This window comes from Pseudorca crassidens, chromosome 13, assembly GCF_039906515.1.
Source record: "Pseudorca crassidens isolate mPseCra1 chromosome 13, mPseCra1.hap1, whole genome shotgun sequence".
NCBI classification, from domain to species: Eukaryota; Metazoa; Chordata; class Mammalia; order Artiodactyla; family Delphinidae; genus Pseudorca; species Pseudorca crassidens.
Genome location: NC_090308.1, coordinates 60,341,522 through 60,357,598, shown reverse-complemented (window position 1 = coordinate 60,357,598; position 16,077 = coordinate 60,341,522). Strand labels below are relative to the sequence as shown.

General features: G+C 38.0%; 1 protein-coding gene across 1 annotated transcript; it reads left to right on the top strand.

The window, feature by feature from the left end:
• Positions 1 to 1,954: 1,954 nt before the first annotated feature.
• FHL5 (four and a half LIM domains 5) lies at positions 1,955 to 14,724 on the top strand. The gene is made up of 5 exons (XM_067702960.1): positions 1,955 to 2,110; positions 2,971 to 3,145; positions 5,155 to 5,324; positions 9,772 to 9,958; positions 14,561 to 14,724. The coding sequence occupies exons 1-5, from the start codon at positions 1,955 to 1,957 to the stop codon at positions 14,722 to 14,724; spliced, it is 852 nt and encodes a 283-aa protein (XP_067559061.1).
• The last annotated feature ends 1,353 nt before the right edge of the window (positions 14,725 to 16,077 follow it).

The following is a 16,077-nucleotide window of genomic DNA, read 5'->3' as shown; positions in this document are numbered from 1 at the left end:
GTATTTATATTCACTGATATATATTTCTATATCAATATTTATATTATAAAAAATATTTATTTAGAGATTTAGACTTCTGATCACCAAATGAGGTACAGGTATTATAATGTTGTATTTAGAGTGTTGTTTAAAATAAAAACTTGAAATTCTACCAATTTTGTGATACCTTTGGTGTTTCTTCATTTTATAATATACTAAAAGCCTCACAAAATGGAAGTAGTCTGGGAGTTCCTAAGTCCTGAGAGGCTGTGCTTCATGGTGCTATTATATACATCTAAAACTAAAGAAATATTAACAATGAAAATGGTATTTTCCATATTAAGTGATGAAAGTTAAAGGTATATACCGTATTTCACTATTAAGACATAAACACTTGATCACTGTAAACGTGAATAAAATTTGCATTTTTAAATCTTTCAGGGGATTTAGATCTATTTCCTCCAGTTTCCAAGCTCTCAGCAATCCTTTTAGTGTGTTTGTATTCACTAAAAAGGGACATTTCTGTGGAATTAATCAAATAGGGAATTCAGTGTTCCCTGCAGATAATTTTGGCATGTTCCCCTGGGAACTTCTAGTCTGAATTTTCATCTTTCCTGGGAAAAGACACATATATTCTAAATCCTTAGTCTTTTCTTTGTTAGTAAAGATCTGCTATAAACAGAATTAATGATAATGTACATTCAGCAAGACACTGGCTGGAAACTTCATCATTAAAATAAAAGGTGGCAAAATATGTGAGAATGCAATTTGAATGTAGTAAATAAAAACTGGCATGAAAAATGTTGTAAAAATCATCCCAATAATCAATAGGTTTTCTGATTTTGCTAAAATTAAAAAAACAAATTTCTGGTGTGGAGAATTAGAAAATATTCATAGTTCCCAATATATTTATTTTCCAAGAAAATCAGTGGTACTATTTTTGGTGACAATGAAAAACTTGTGTTCGATGCCTAATTAAACCCTTTTGAAATCCACGTGTTTTGTTTTTTAATTTACAAAATAACTAGAATTCTTATCCTGACCTTGGCTTTATGTTTTTCATTCTATAAAATGCTGCTGTTATTCTTCCTTCTGTGTACATGTTAGTTTAGCCCTAAAACCTGAAGAATCCGATAGCTCTTTTCTACCTCTGATGGTTTTAACTGCATGTCCACATCTGGAAAACTGCTCAGTGGCAGTCACAAAGACCTAACACTTGGACTGAATCCTCACTGCTGAGGAGTTTTATTTGACCAGCTAAGTGCGGGGCATTTAAGTGGAGATGTCCAGGAGGCAAATGAAGAACAGGCTAAAGCTAGAGATTTAAGTCAACAGTATATTTAGGGAGGTTGAAGCCACAGGTAAGGAGGACATCCCAAGGGAGAGTCTATGGTACAGGAAGACCTTAGGACTAATGTGCAGAACCCTCACTAGGTACCCGACAAAGAATTGGGAAATAAAAGGATGGCAGGGAAAATGACAATGTACTTGATCAGTAATTTCTATTTCAGTTAGAGCAAAAAAAAGGACTCTTGTTATCCCCATGGAACTCCCCCTCCAGCACTCTCCAACAAGACAGTAAGTGATGACAGTTAGTGAAAGCTCTATCGACAGTTCATATTTATACCCTTGAGGTGAAACCATCCTATTTCAACACATATTACATTCTCATTGAATTCCACATTAGTGAATGAGGAATACAAGATGTTTTTTCCACACTCTGGCTGCTGGTTTAATGCATTTTGCTAGTAAAACACACAGGAACTGCCAAGATGGGAGAGTAGCCTCTTCTAAATCACTCCAAGTGTCACCATGACTACAGCATATTTCCTAAATTGGTGGGTGTTCATATAAGAAAATATAAATCTATTCAAGTGCTTGACTCATGTTGTATTGAGGCTTTATAATTTACCTTATCAAAAAATTTTGCCTTTATATACGTAAATTATTTTTTTATTCATAGGATTAAGCCAAAATGACAACTGCTCAATTTGACTGTCAACACTGCACGGCATCACTTCTTGGGAAGTATGTACTAGAGGATCACAATCCACACCGTGTTACTTGTTATGATCGTACCTCTGCTAACTATTGTGAGGAGTGCAAAGAACCAATCGAATCAGATTCCAAGGTAGGCCTTACCTCAGTTCCCAGAATTATTGCATAAGAACAGCAGACAAGTGCTTTGGAATGCCTGTTTTTCTTGAGTGTTGACTGTTAATACTCTAATGCTCTGCTACTAGATATAAGGATTTTCAAAGCTATCATCAATCAAGTTCCAGGCACTATGCTCAGCACTGTGACACGTAAGATACACTTTAATCCTTACAATGATCTTGGGAGATAGCTCAGGATGCTGAAGATTACAGAAGTTATTTGCCCAAAGTTACACAGCTGAAATGTGATTTCTAGAATGATAAGCGTATAAGTGAATAACTATACAAATAACTGGAGCCGTAAAGATTCAAAAACCTGTATCTTCTCACTTCACATTAGCCTCATCTTCATTAAACCACTGTGCGCTGATACGTCTCACACACACACCCATTCCTCCCAGAATGCACGTTATTATTATTTTTTTCTCCTTTTTTGGGGGGGAGCGGGGGAGGTCTTTGTTTTAGTTAACTAGTGTTGAGATTTTGTTTAGGGAAATCTCAAACAGTAATAGGATGTTACAACCTAAAAATAAAAATCATTCCATGAAAATCTTTTCTTATAGTTTATAAAAGGAAGGTAGAGGAAATTTGAAGAAACAGGAGAGTACACTTATTTTCCATCTGTCTTTTGTGACCAACCAAGGAAGCCCCAGGCTCTAGTTCTTAATTGCCCCAGAGTCTCCTCTCTATGGGTAACAGTATCAATAACAACATGCCCTCAAGCTACCAGCACCACCTACTGGCACCAGAGTCCCAGGAGTGTTTAGTATTATTTTACAAAATGGCCTGTTCTGTCACAAACATACTTAATTAACTTTTACTTACTGTCTCAAAGGATCTTTGTTACAAAGGTCATCACTGGCATGAAGGATGCTTCAGTTACGCCAAATCCAATCAGTCTTTGGTGGAAAAGCCTTCTGCTGCCAAGGATGAGTGCCTGCTGTGCTCCGAGTACTATTCTAACGAGTGCTCCTCCCAGTGCTTCCATTGTAAGAAGACCATCATGCCTGGTAAGATCGCAAGGCACTTCTGGTCTATAACTGAACCTGCAATGCTTTGAATTAAACCCAAGCACAGGAAGAGTGTAGTACATTAGTCCCCCCTTATCCACGGTTTCACTTTCCATGGTTAAAATTGCCCGAGGCTAGGGCTTCCCTGGTGGCGCAGTGGTTGAGAGTCCGCCTGCCGATGCAGGGGACACAGATTCGTGCCCCGGTCCGGGAAGATCCCACATGCCGCGGAGCGGCTGGGCCCGTGAGCCATGGCCGCTGGGCCTGCGCATCCGGAGCCTGTGCTCCGCAACGGGAGAGACCACAACAGTGAGAGGCCCACGTACCGCAAACAAACAAACAAACAAAAATTACCCGAGGCCAAAAATATTAAGTCTGAAAATATTAAGTGGAAAATTCCACTAGTATAAGTTTCTTACGTTTTAAACTGTGTGCTCTTCTAAGTAGTGTGATGAAATAACCCTCCATCCTGCCCATGACGTGAATCATCTCTTTGTCCAGAGCATCCTGGCCAGTAGTCACTTAATAACCATCTCAGTTATCAGATCAGACTGTTGCTGTACTGCAGTGCTCGTGTTCAAGAAACCCTTATTTTAGTTAATAATGGCCTCAAAGTGCAAGAGTAGTGATGCTGGCCATTCAGGTATGCCAAAGAAAAGCCATAAAGTTCTTCCTTTAAATGAAAAGGAAGTTCTCAACTTAATAAGGAAAGAAATTGTATGCTGAGGTTGCTAAGATCTAACGTAAGAACAAATTTTCCATCCATGAAATTGTGAAGGAGGAAAAAGAAATTCGTGCTAGTTTTGCACCTCCAACTGCAAAAGTTACGGCCACAGAGCATGATAGGTGCTTGGTTAAGATGGAAAAGGCATTAAACTTGTACAATAAGATATTTAGAGAGACCACATTCACATAACTTTTATTACAGTATACTGTTATAACTGTTCTATTATGTTATTGTTGTTAATCTCTTGCAATGCCTAATTTATAAATAAACTTTAACATAGCTCTGTATGTATGGGAAAAAAACACAGTGTATATATATATATAGGGTTCGGTATTGTCTGCAGTGTCACACGTCCACTGGGGGTCGTGGGAGGTATCCCTCACAGATAAAGGGGGGGACTATACTATACAAAACGCTGCTTTGCAGAAAGACATCTTTCTGCTATCTCTTTATCTCATTTAGTGTACTTTAGACATGAAAAGATTATTCTTTCTGTCTCCAATGGGCAAAGTACTGTCTTTTGTGTTTTTTCATAAACCTAATTCATAGAAACATTTTGAACCAGAAACTGAGCCATGGAATAAAGATAAAATCTATACCAATAAATTATACTAACACTGCACTAAACACCCTGTCCTAGGCAGAACCAATAGCATCAGAAAACATAATCCATCATAGGACAATGGGACCAATCATCATTTTGTAGCTCAACACAAACTGGTGTGAAGGTCAGTCATCTTTATTTTCTCTCAGGGAAAACAAGGATCCAAGTAAATTGTTACACCTTTAGGCAAGTACTAATTCTCTGTTTTGATCCTCTTCTCAATCCCTATGGACAGCAGCATACGAACAATTCTCTCTCATTTTCTTATTATAGGTTCAAAGATTTTCTAGGAGACGATAACTACACAACATCAATCTCAGGAGTTTGTGCCTTGGGCATTCCTAATATCCCTGTAATGCTTATTATGTCCCAGTTTATCTGAAGCATGTGCAGCCTTTCAGAGTCTACATTTATAGTTCTTTCACATCTCAAAATTGTGAAACAGCACAAGAGTTTCCAGCGAAAGAGTGATGCACCATCATCGTAGGCTGAACTCTATTTATTGACCTCTTTTTTCAGATAAATGTTTTGGAAACCAGTAAATGCTATTTTTTCTATATGGATGATTGCTTTTTTCACCTTAACTTTAGTATATATTTTAAGTAATTTGACATATTATTGCTTAAAAGAACAATTATGCTTGATTTGTACTAACAGGTTCTTACTTTGGGGGTACAGGTTCCCGGAAAATGAAATTTAAGGGAAACTACTGGCATGAAACCTGCCTTGTGTGCGAGCATTGCCGACAGCCAATAGGAGCTAAACCTTTGATTTCCACAGAGAGTGGCAATTATTGTGTGCCGTGTTTTGAGATGGAGTTTGCTCACTACTGCAGCTTTTTTAAGGAGGTAAATATCTAAAGAGGATGAAGCTTGTGAAATCTTCCAAACCATCGCTTTGCAGCGGCATTATATGTTTGCAATGAACTGATACTATCATGTTATATCCATCTTTGCATATTCATGTTAATTTTGAATTCCAACATGTTCGAAAGCACTACCTGTCACAGTGAGGAGGCCCATCTATTTTTATCACCATAAAATTCCACCCAGAACATGAATTTAATGTTCCAAAGGCTTAAGTGATTTGATATTCCAGTTCCATTCACAGCTGTTCAGGCAAGATTTCACATGTTCTGGTAGAGGGCCCACGTCTCTCTTTGAATACAAAATATTTCTTAGAAAATTTTTGATCCATTTAATTTCAGAGAGATGTGGATTTGTCTCACAGAGTGACTAAGGGAACCAATTTAAACAGGATATTTCACTCCTCACATCATGTCCAAGCAATATAAATGTCTTCTAAGCTTGAAGCTTTTATATTTCTAAAGAGTAGATAAAAAACAGAACTACCATATGACCCAGCAATCCCACTACCAGGCATATACCTTGAGAAAACCATAATTCAAAAAGAGACATGCACCACAATATTCACTGCAGCACTATTTACAATAGCCAGGACATGGAAGCAACCTAAGTGTCTATTGACAGATGAATGGATAAAGAAGATGTGGCACATATATACAATGGAATATTACTCAGCCATAAAAAGAAACGAAATTGAGTTATTTGTAGTGAGGTGGATAGACACAGAGTCTGTCATACAGAGTGAAGTAAGTCAGAAAAAGAAAAACGAATACTGTATGCTAACACATATATATGGAATCTAAAAAAAAAATGGTTCTGATGAACCTAGGGGCAGGACAGGAATAAAAACGCAGACATAGAGAATGGACCTGAGGACACAGGGAGGGGGAAGGGTAAGCTGGGACAAAGAGATAGAGTGGCATGGACATATACACACTACCAAATGTAAAATAGATAGCTAGTGGGAAGCAGCCGCATAGCACAGGAGATCAGCTTGGTGCTTTGTGACCACCTAGAGGGGTGGGATAGGGAGGGTGGGAGGGAGGCTCAAGAGGGAGGGGATATGGGGATGTATGTATATGTATAGCTGATTCACTTTGTTATACAGCAGAAACTAACACACCATTGTAAAGCAATTATACCCAATAAAGATGTTAGAAGAAAAAAAAAAAAGGAGTGGATAGATAAGAGAGTGACACTCAAGAGACTGACAAGATCTTTAGGGAAATTCATTAGACAGAAAGACAGAAAGATGACTTAAGAACTGCAAGTGGTTTCCTTCACCTCCAGCTCCAGAGCTCCATGCAGGGCCTTTCAACTTGGACACCCATTCAAAACATATTTTCCAATAGGAAAAAAAGTCATTTTTTTCCAAGTAAACATGGTCCAATTCTTTTTGTATCCTCTAAGCTTTTACATGAAAGTCACTCATCTCTATCACCTTGATAAAGTCTGTCTGTATTCCATAAATATATATCGATGTTCTCAAAGAAATTCTTGACCTGTGAGGCGTCATAAGTTTCAAATAACCCTATAACTTGTGATGAGAAAGCTTGAATCATGAAAACATATTGGATAAGTCCAGTGGCTTCTAAACATTTTTGATCTACAGGCTACTCTGGCAGGTCTCTTAAGACCATTTGCATACTTGCATCTGAATTGTCATTGCCACTTTCTACAAATGCATGTACAAACATACACACACTCAACGATTTTCCATATATACTTAAAATACTGGTACTGCATTTGAAGAGGCATCAATCAACCCCTATGTTATAATTATTAAATTACACTGTCATGATGGCTGAAAATTACAGTTGAAAGTAACATGCTACAAAACCATCTTACACCCGAAGACTTCCAACAACTTAGAAAATGACTTTACAAGAAACAGTCAGACCCTATGACTCTGTGACAGATGAAGCTCCGAAAAATTATCAGTCAATGACATGCATTTAGAAAGGGATGCTGGAAATAAAATAGATTTATCTCACTGTTTTGCAGGACAACTAAGTTGGCCATTTTTAGGCTACGTTTCTTAAGGACTTACACTAAAATATTAGTGACACTCGTGAGACTCATCTTAAAATCATTTGTTGGGCACACAGTATAAAGTTTCTTTCAATGCCATAAAGAGTCAAGAGAACTTCTCTAGTACATCATCAGAGCTGAGCACTATCTGGGGCCAAAGCCCTGGCGTTTCCCAGGTTAGAGGAGCCTGCCCTATAGTTAGGACATGATTTGAAGTCACCGAAAAATTTATGAAATGATTCTATTGGGTAGTACACAGATCACAACATGCCAGATTATTTTCTATTTAATTTTTTAAAACCACAAGTCCTTTAAGTAAAGCTGGATATAAATGTTTCGGATCAAGATGATCCAAGCTGAAGAAAAACAATTTGTTTCAACCCAAGCCAAAGATCAAATATAAAACAAAAGAAAATAAGTAAAAACTACTTGACCATCAGGCCCATAGAACTTTTTTCATACATTTTAGTTTCACAAAATAAAATCTATTTTCTACCAAAAAGCAAGTAACCTCAAACCGTAGTACTCTGAATTCAAACTCCTCAAATTTCACACAGAGTATTCTGTCATTCATCAGCTTTCATCCACTGGGTGCAAAATCATTATTGCCTCCACTTTGCCAGAGAAGAAACTTGCTCTAAATCCTGGGATCAATCAGTAGCGAAAACCACGCTTGGATATTAGACTTCATCTTAGCCCGTCTGCCTCTTCAAAAGAATATAATCACAAGCAAACAATTTTTAATGTTCCAGAGTTTCTTCTCCCTAATGAAACAATCTTTGGAGGGTACATCAAGTTTTATTTTGCTGTGAATACAGTTTTCAAGTTTTGAATCTTTTAAGCATTGCCTGCTAATCATTTGACCAAACGAATCAAAGGAATCTGGAACTCTGCTGTGCCTTCTGTAAGGCCTTTGAAGTCAGTAGGGGGGGCATTTTAAATTGCTTTAGCTCACACACACCATTATGTTTCCTATTTACTTATTTAGAATAGTATACTTTTTCTCCTTTGTGAAAAATAACTTTCTATCAAGTGTCTTTAATTTTTAAGACAGTCATTGTAAGATTTTAAAATATTTTTAGAATCATCTTTCCAAAAGCCTATAGGATAGACAAGTATCCTACAGGATGGCTATAGGATACTTAGATGTCACAATAGGATGGCTCAGAATAGACTACTTTTTCTATATCTACTTAATTTGTATACAAAGATTACAGGCGGCATCTCAGATATCACATTGCTTCAGTCATTATAAGACATTTCCATGAGCATACACCAGGTTCCCCGGACAACCCAGGACCTCAAGAGCCGTGGATTTGAAAGATGCTATGACTTAAAAATTGCTACACAAGAAAAGTTGTCTAATATTTTTCCATTGATTTTTAAATAAAGATATCTCAGCCTTTAAAAAAGTAAAATCCAGATTAAACTGGTTTAGAAAATAAATCTTATGGAGGAATAACAAGCATCTCTGCAAAACCCTAGCATATCACACATTAAGGTTCAATGTACAATCAGCACTTATGACTTTGAGCCCTAATGCTGAGAACTCACACAGTTGCCCAGAGCACCCCTATCTGCGCTAGATACAATACTGGAGTTGCTTTCCAAACATTTTTTCCCTTAGTGTTTGTTCATTCATTCAACAAAGACTTGTCAACTGCTTATCAGTGCAAAGTAATCTAATCTCAGTACTGTGTTCATGGTTAAGCACATGGGCTGCAGAATAAGGCTGTGCAGGTTTGAATGCTAGCTCTGTGTGACCCTAGCAAGTGGCTTAACTACTCCAACTCTTAGTAGTTGCTCATCTCTAAAGGGAGAAAGATAATAGTCCCTACTGTGTCAGGATGTCGAGAATGTTAAGAAGAAGTTAAGAACAGGGTTGAAGACTGAAAAAACACCTCAGAAATATTATTCATTATTAGCAGATTATGGTGTTGATCAATTCCTTTCAGGATTACTACTGCCGGAATAAAGCATTCAGGAAGAAAAATAGCTTTTTTTTTCTTAGGATCTTTAAAAGTTATACATGGACATAAGAACATAGCATATAAAATATCTTAGCTCTAAAAACAGATCTTTGAAAAACAACAAGAAAGAGAAAGATGAGCAAAGGAATCAAGGGCCTATTTCTTTTTCATCTTCCTGAGTTCATTACGGTCCTGCTTCCTTTCTGTTCCATTGTAGGAGAAAAATTAGGACATTTATCACCAGTCCTATTTAATCCCTGTAGCCTTCTGTTTCTCATATAGATTCAAAAAAATCACAGGGAAAAGACATCCTGACACAATGTGATAGAGTAGCCCAAAGTACCACTTGTGGGCACAGAAGAGAATCACAAAAGGTCTGAATTGTAATAACTTCCACAGTCATTGCCTTTTTTGTGATCATTTGCCAGGCGATTACTTCAGGTGGGATAATGTTTTGTGACCAGCCATGGCATAAAGAGTGTTTTCTGTGCAGTGGCTGTAGGAAAGAGCTCTGTGAAGAAGACTTTATGTCCAGAGATGATTATGCATTCTGCTTGGACTGCTACAATCATCTTTATGCCAAAAAGTGTGCCACCTGCACCAAGCCTATTATTGGTGAGTTATTCAGTTTAATACGGTCCTACCATGAGACAGTTATGGCTCTGTAAATGCTATGTAGTTAATTCAGGAAATGCAATTTAAAAAAGAATGATCTTTCCTTTATGTTTCCTTTTGAAATAAACATGGGTACCTATATATAAATATAAATATTACGCACAACCCTCAAGGCAAGTATAGAGTGTAATTAAGGTAGCTATGCTCTGTAGAGGGTAATTAATACTAAACCTCATGGTACTGACTCTACATAAAGTAATAATTCAGGGAAGAAGGAGGATAAGATGAGCGGAGAAGACCTTCACAAGGAGGCCTGAACTGAAGCAGAACTTTAAGGAGTTGAGTGGGGGAAGGGATACTTATAAAACAAAATGCTGCTGAATTCCAAACAAGGGTAACAGGGCCTTAAAACAGAAAAAGTTTTAATTAAATGCAAGTACTGCGCAAAAATCTGAAGCTATAATAATTAGGATAGCATAGGTCAGGAATTAATTAAACCTCAATTTAAGATGCTTCTAACAAATGTATTATTCTCTTTGCTTTCTATTCACTTACAATAAGTTTTTTTGGGGTTTTTTTGTTTGTTTTGTTTTTGCGGTACGCGGGCCTCTCACTGTTGTGGCCTCTCCCATAGCGGAGCACAGCTCCAGACGTGCAGGCTCAGCGGCCATGGCTCACGGGCCCAGCTACTCCACGGCATGTGGGATCTTCCCGGACCGGGGCACGAACCCGTGTCCCCTGCATCGGCAGGTGGACTCTCAACCGCTGCGCCACCAGAGAAGCCCTACAATAAGTTTTAATTGTGAATAGATGAGATTAAAAAAAAAAACAAGATAGCATTCTGTTGAAGAAACAAAATATACATGACATGATTTGAAAATAACATAAATGGTAAATTGATCTGTGTTAAATGGATTTTCAAGGTAAAAAGAGCATTATATTTTCCTTAGAGACATTTCTAAAATGCTAATCCTGTAGTAAAGGAACTGAAGAGCTCATCACCTGAGAAATCCAACAGCTATTCTTTTAGGCAATGTATGGTCACCAAATAACATGGCAGAACTATACTTCTGTTCTCCATTCCTACTACTCTTTGGTCATATTTCACTTTTAGCTCAGTCTATATAACACAGAATTAAAGATTATTTTATCCTTTTCCTCCTCCTCTACCTTCAAAGATATCACAAAGTAAAACTGAATATTTATTCAGCTTCAAATAAAGAGTTTTGCTGCAAACCCAGCTTGACAGGCTTTCACTTACTTGCAAGGGAGGGAGTTTCCTGGATGAACAGAACATAGTTCTGTCTGTCCGTACAAGGAAGGCACCATGTTTTTCAGAATCTCACACTGGCCTATGGGCTATATCTGGCCAGCAAGCATGGTTTGTTTGGCCTGCACTTGTTTGTAAACAACTAATGTAAAATCCATCTCTGTAGCCTAAAAGTAAACAAAGAGCCTGCCCAGGGTGAGCAGACTACCCTCACATTCCCGCCGGGTCACGGTCATATGGAGCTGAGTGGCTGGCCCGTTATGTAGGGCATGGCCCCTTTGCTGCTTCCACTTTGTCTCTATCACTCAGCTCTGTCACCTCTCCAGCCCTTTCAAGGGCTTACGTTGGCAATCCCAGACTATAGGGCTCCAAATCTTGGGCTCTTAACCACTCTGCTCTCCTGCTTCTATACATCTGGCGACTCCTAAAGCCAAGAGAATAAGCCACCATCTCTACTGGTTTTAGTTAGAAATGGGACTTCCATAAATGCAACAGTAACTGGAGCAGCAAAATCTTAGTAGAATCTGCAATCACTGCCCAATGGATTTAGTCAATTTATTCTACAACACTTTTCTTGAATTGGCCAGAAAAAAAAATGGGGGGCGGGGGGGGGGGGTGTTCCGTGAAGAAATGAGAAAATTAAACAACTCAAAATGGTTTGAAAATTTTCTGGGGACCCAAATGGCTAATACTGATCTGATAGTGCCTACACAAGCCCTGAACTTGATGAGTTTCATTTCTGACCCGTCACAGATTCATGTGATTTTTCTGATGGGTTGTCACAGGTCAATCACTGAGCACAGCGTTTTTTTGTTTTTTTTTTTTTAGGTCAGACAGAAAAACCATATTGTTCCACATGAAGCATAGGGATGATCAGGAACCAATGATTTGTCCCCAAAGTAATCCACATGCAGGATATGCATTTAATTTAGGACAGTCTTTTGGTCATTATCTTAACCTTCTTTTAGCTCTGTGATTGAGAGGCACCAGAAACTAAATGCCTGCAAAAACTTCCAACTCACTTTAATATGTTATGATCTGATTCTTAAATGTATATAGGCCCTGTAGTAGTGCTTCTTTAAAATTGAACTATTTGAACTAATGTACCATAGGGAACTATACTACCATATATTTATCTTCTGAAAGTTGTACATTCATGCAAACAATATGTCATCCTAAGAAACTATGTTAAAATGTTTTCAAAACACTATTTTAAAGTAACTAAATCTATAAGGAACAAACTCAAGACGTAATTACAATTTTTTCTCCTCCTCTAAGATAGGATTTACCTTGCAAACTTTCTGGGATAAACGAAGCAGCTTGATCTAGTAGGAAGAGCTCTGATCTAGGGAGTAAAAGACCTTGGTCTTGCCTCTGCCCCTGACTACTGTGTGACCCGTGGGTACAAAACTCATCTCCAAGGTCCTCATCTGCCTTATTTGCAAAATGAGGAATTGAACAAGATCACATCTTTGCTTTCTTCTATTTCTGTTTATTTTTAGTAAAGTGAGTTTCAAATGTTGATTTCTTCAGAAAGGGATGCTAAGGTTCCTGGTTATGTTCTTTAAAAAAGAAAATTCAGACAATTTGGTGAAGTTAGGAGCATAGGCTCTGAAACCAGATGGCCTAGGATTGATCCCAGATCTGCCACTTAGCATCTGGGTGATTTGGCCAAGAGTCTGAACCTCTCTGTCCAACAATTTCTGTCTGCAAAGTTGGGTTGATGGTAATACCTACCCCATGAAGGTGAGGTGAGAGCTATATGAAGTAAAGGGCTTAGAACAGTGACTGGCTCATCTTCAAGTTCTCAACAAATGCTAGCTCTTATTCTACAGAATTTTCAGGAATGAATGAAGCCAAATAAAACAGGTGTCAGAGACCTGTTGTTGACTTTCTTACTGCAAATGACCCTTGTGACCTGAGGGAGTAAACATATCCAAAATCAAAAAACTTTACAATCAGCTCACATATTGAGTCAGGACTTTCTTATATTCCTGCTACCAGATGCTTCTTTTTTATTCTTTGTAAAATTCTAGAAAGAATTATTTTTACATTTGCCACCTGTACAAGGCCTAATAATAAAATCAAGAAAACCTCATGTGCATCAAAATGCTGGATGTATAATAATTAGTTTTACGAAGAGATGATTTATGTATATACAGAACATTATTCTTGCAGTCAGCTTATTAATGTTCTGAATATTAAGGGAATTAATTGGTACATTATTTACTCTTATTAGAAAGTAGTGATGACAGCATTATAAATAAGCTATAAATTTAATCAAGAAAAGTACAAGAATTTCATGTAAATTTATCCCTGAACTAGTAAATTTATGTGAAGACATCAAAAAACGTTTCCAGGATGAAAACAAAAGTTCATTATCATTGGCAAATAAAGACTCAAGCCTAGGGCATCCCAACCCCTTCCCAATCCTTAGAACTTTTCTCCTTTTCTACGACTCCTCAAAATCAGTTCCTTGAACCGTATGCTGGATTCATATTTGGGATATAGAGATGAGTCTCACTGAAAACTCAAATTCTCACACCTTTCTTAGGAACCCTATGGCTCAAGTGAGGCCCAAGTTGAAGTGACAGAGGCTGACAAAGCACCTATTAGAAACCCATCAATGGGGAGCATGGCCTCATTGGCCAGAGGGATCAGATTCACAGATCTTTGCTGCAAGCCTGTGCTGAAGTCACCTCTGGGCAAGGTAATGAGGTCATCACAACAGGCTAGCTACAGGATAGATGGAATTCTCTATTTAGGGCTTTTGAGAATTGTGTCCCACACCACAATACGACCATGGGACTTTATCCTGAATAAAATGAAACATGAAAAAAGAGGGAAGAGAAGAGAACTAAAAGTCATTAAAATATCAAATAACAGGCTGGGAAGTATACATTTATTTTATCTTAACTTTGCTTCTAAGTAAACAGGGTCACAAAGAAGGAAAAAAAATATTCATACTTAGATATGTCTGACTTCAAAACCTATACCCTCTTCTCACGGCACCACCCTGTATTTCCTTATGTCTTAGGCAATCCTTAACTGTCTCCAAAAATATGTGCTTTGTATACCCAGATTCTACCTACTTATGTCGATTATGGAAAAATTTGACTGAGAATCTGGCTGGGTCTCATAGAAAGGACTTGTCCATGGGTGACTCTCCCAAATGGACACAGGTCACTGGGGGCAGCCTCCTTTCTTAGGTTACTTGCCTCTACGTGGCCTTGCTCACTGCTGTATCTCCAGTTCCCAGAAGAGTCCCTGAGAGAACGCTCAATCTATTTGTTGAAAGAATAGATTACTCTTTTTCTCCAATTGCTTTACAGGTCTCAGAGACACCAAGTTTATCTGCTTTCAAGACCGCCAGTGGCACAGCGAATGCTTTAACTGTGGGAAGTGCTCAGTCTCCTTGGTGGGGAAAGGCTTCCTGACTCACAACAAGGAAATCTTCTGCCACCAATGTGGCTCTGGGGTGGACACTGACATGTAGAAGGAGACAGTCCTTCCGCACCTGAAATCCACCTTGCTTTTGTTCTCACTAAATCCAGAACTCGATCGATGTTGTATTTCTGACTTAATTTTTAGAAAAAAATCATGTAGAGTTTACAGTGGAAGAGTTTTTGCACACAGTCTGATTGAACCATGTTATAAGAGCTCAAAAAGAAAAAAACAACACAGACTAACAGAAATGAATATATACTAAGTCACAAAGGCACATTTCCTTGCAAAATACTGCACTCTGCTGTTAGAAATACAGGAAAATATTTCTTTATTATAATCAAGTGTATGGTCTATACCTAGAAGTCATGGATGTTATTACTGAAAACTGATGTTTTTCAAACCTGCAGAGTAAAAAGGAAAATAAGAGATCAAATTGAAGGGCATACGTGAGACTAATGTTTGCATTCCTAACTAGCTAGTTACATGTAACATGATTGGCTGTGAATGGTAGAAGAACAGAAATGATCAGGAGGAAGTGATTACTAATCATCACATTTAAGTATTTTGTCATTTTATCATTCTTTTATTGTTCACAAGTACTGACTTCAGAGTCGAAAAACAAAGCTACGATTTGCCCTCATCCATCCTGCTTCCACAGCTGGTTGGTTACCATATTTAATCAATGGAATCTGAGAATTCTGGACACTATGCCTCTCATTCTCTGCATAGATATAAAAGGGTCCTTTCTCCCTAAGGATAGTCAAAGCATAGGTTCCAACACATTTTGCATTAAACGCATTTCAAAGCCCACAAAGATTTTTGTCTAAATACTTAGAGATTCCATGAAAGAAAAGTCTGTTCTTTCAAAAGAGCTAACCAAGATAATCAGTCCCCAAAGGCAAACCTTTAAAGTAAATAGATCATTAAATCATCACTTCTGGAAATGAGTTTTAGGGAAGGGATTGAGTGCTAGAACCTGACTTTCACCCAGATATCTAAAGGCATAACAGAATGCATAATTAGCTCTGAGCGTCATGCATTTTGCCTTCCAAAATTACATAGTTGATTAATGGGAAGACATAAAAGTGGGCTTTCAAGAAACCTAGTAATAATAAGAACTGAAAACGAATAATTCACTGCTGATAATTCAGGACCTGCAAAGCAGCACAACAGAGCGATAAGGTCTACAGATGAGCCCTCCCCACTGTTCCTCCATGCCCATGCAACTCACCTCACCCACGCCAATGGTGTTCTAGAGCTTCAGGCTCTTGCATGGCTGTGAGGGGCACTCTCAACCCTCGGTAGCCAATCTACAAAGAAGCCAGTGTTTATTGGTCACAGCCTTAGTGAAAAGCCTATCACCATGTGTTTAACTTTATACCAGACATCTACTGATGATGAC

Excerpts from the sequence above, each read along its gene's own strand:
- FHL5 (XM_067702960.1), top strand. The coding sequence starts at position 1,955 with ATGACAACTGCTCAATTTGACTGTCAACACTGCACGGCATCACTTCTT. Across the intron at positions 2,111-2,970 it reads CAATCGAATCAGATTCCAAG|GATCTTTGTTACAAAGGTCA; the intron begins GTAGGCCTTACC and ends ACTGTCTCAAAG. Across the intron at positions 3,146-5,154 it reads TAAGAAGACCATCATGCCTG|GTTCCCGGAAAATGAAATTT; the intron begins GTAAGATCGCAA and ends TTGGGGGTACAG.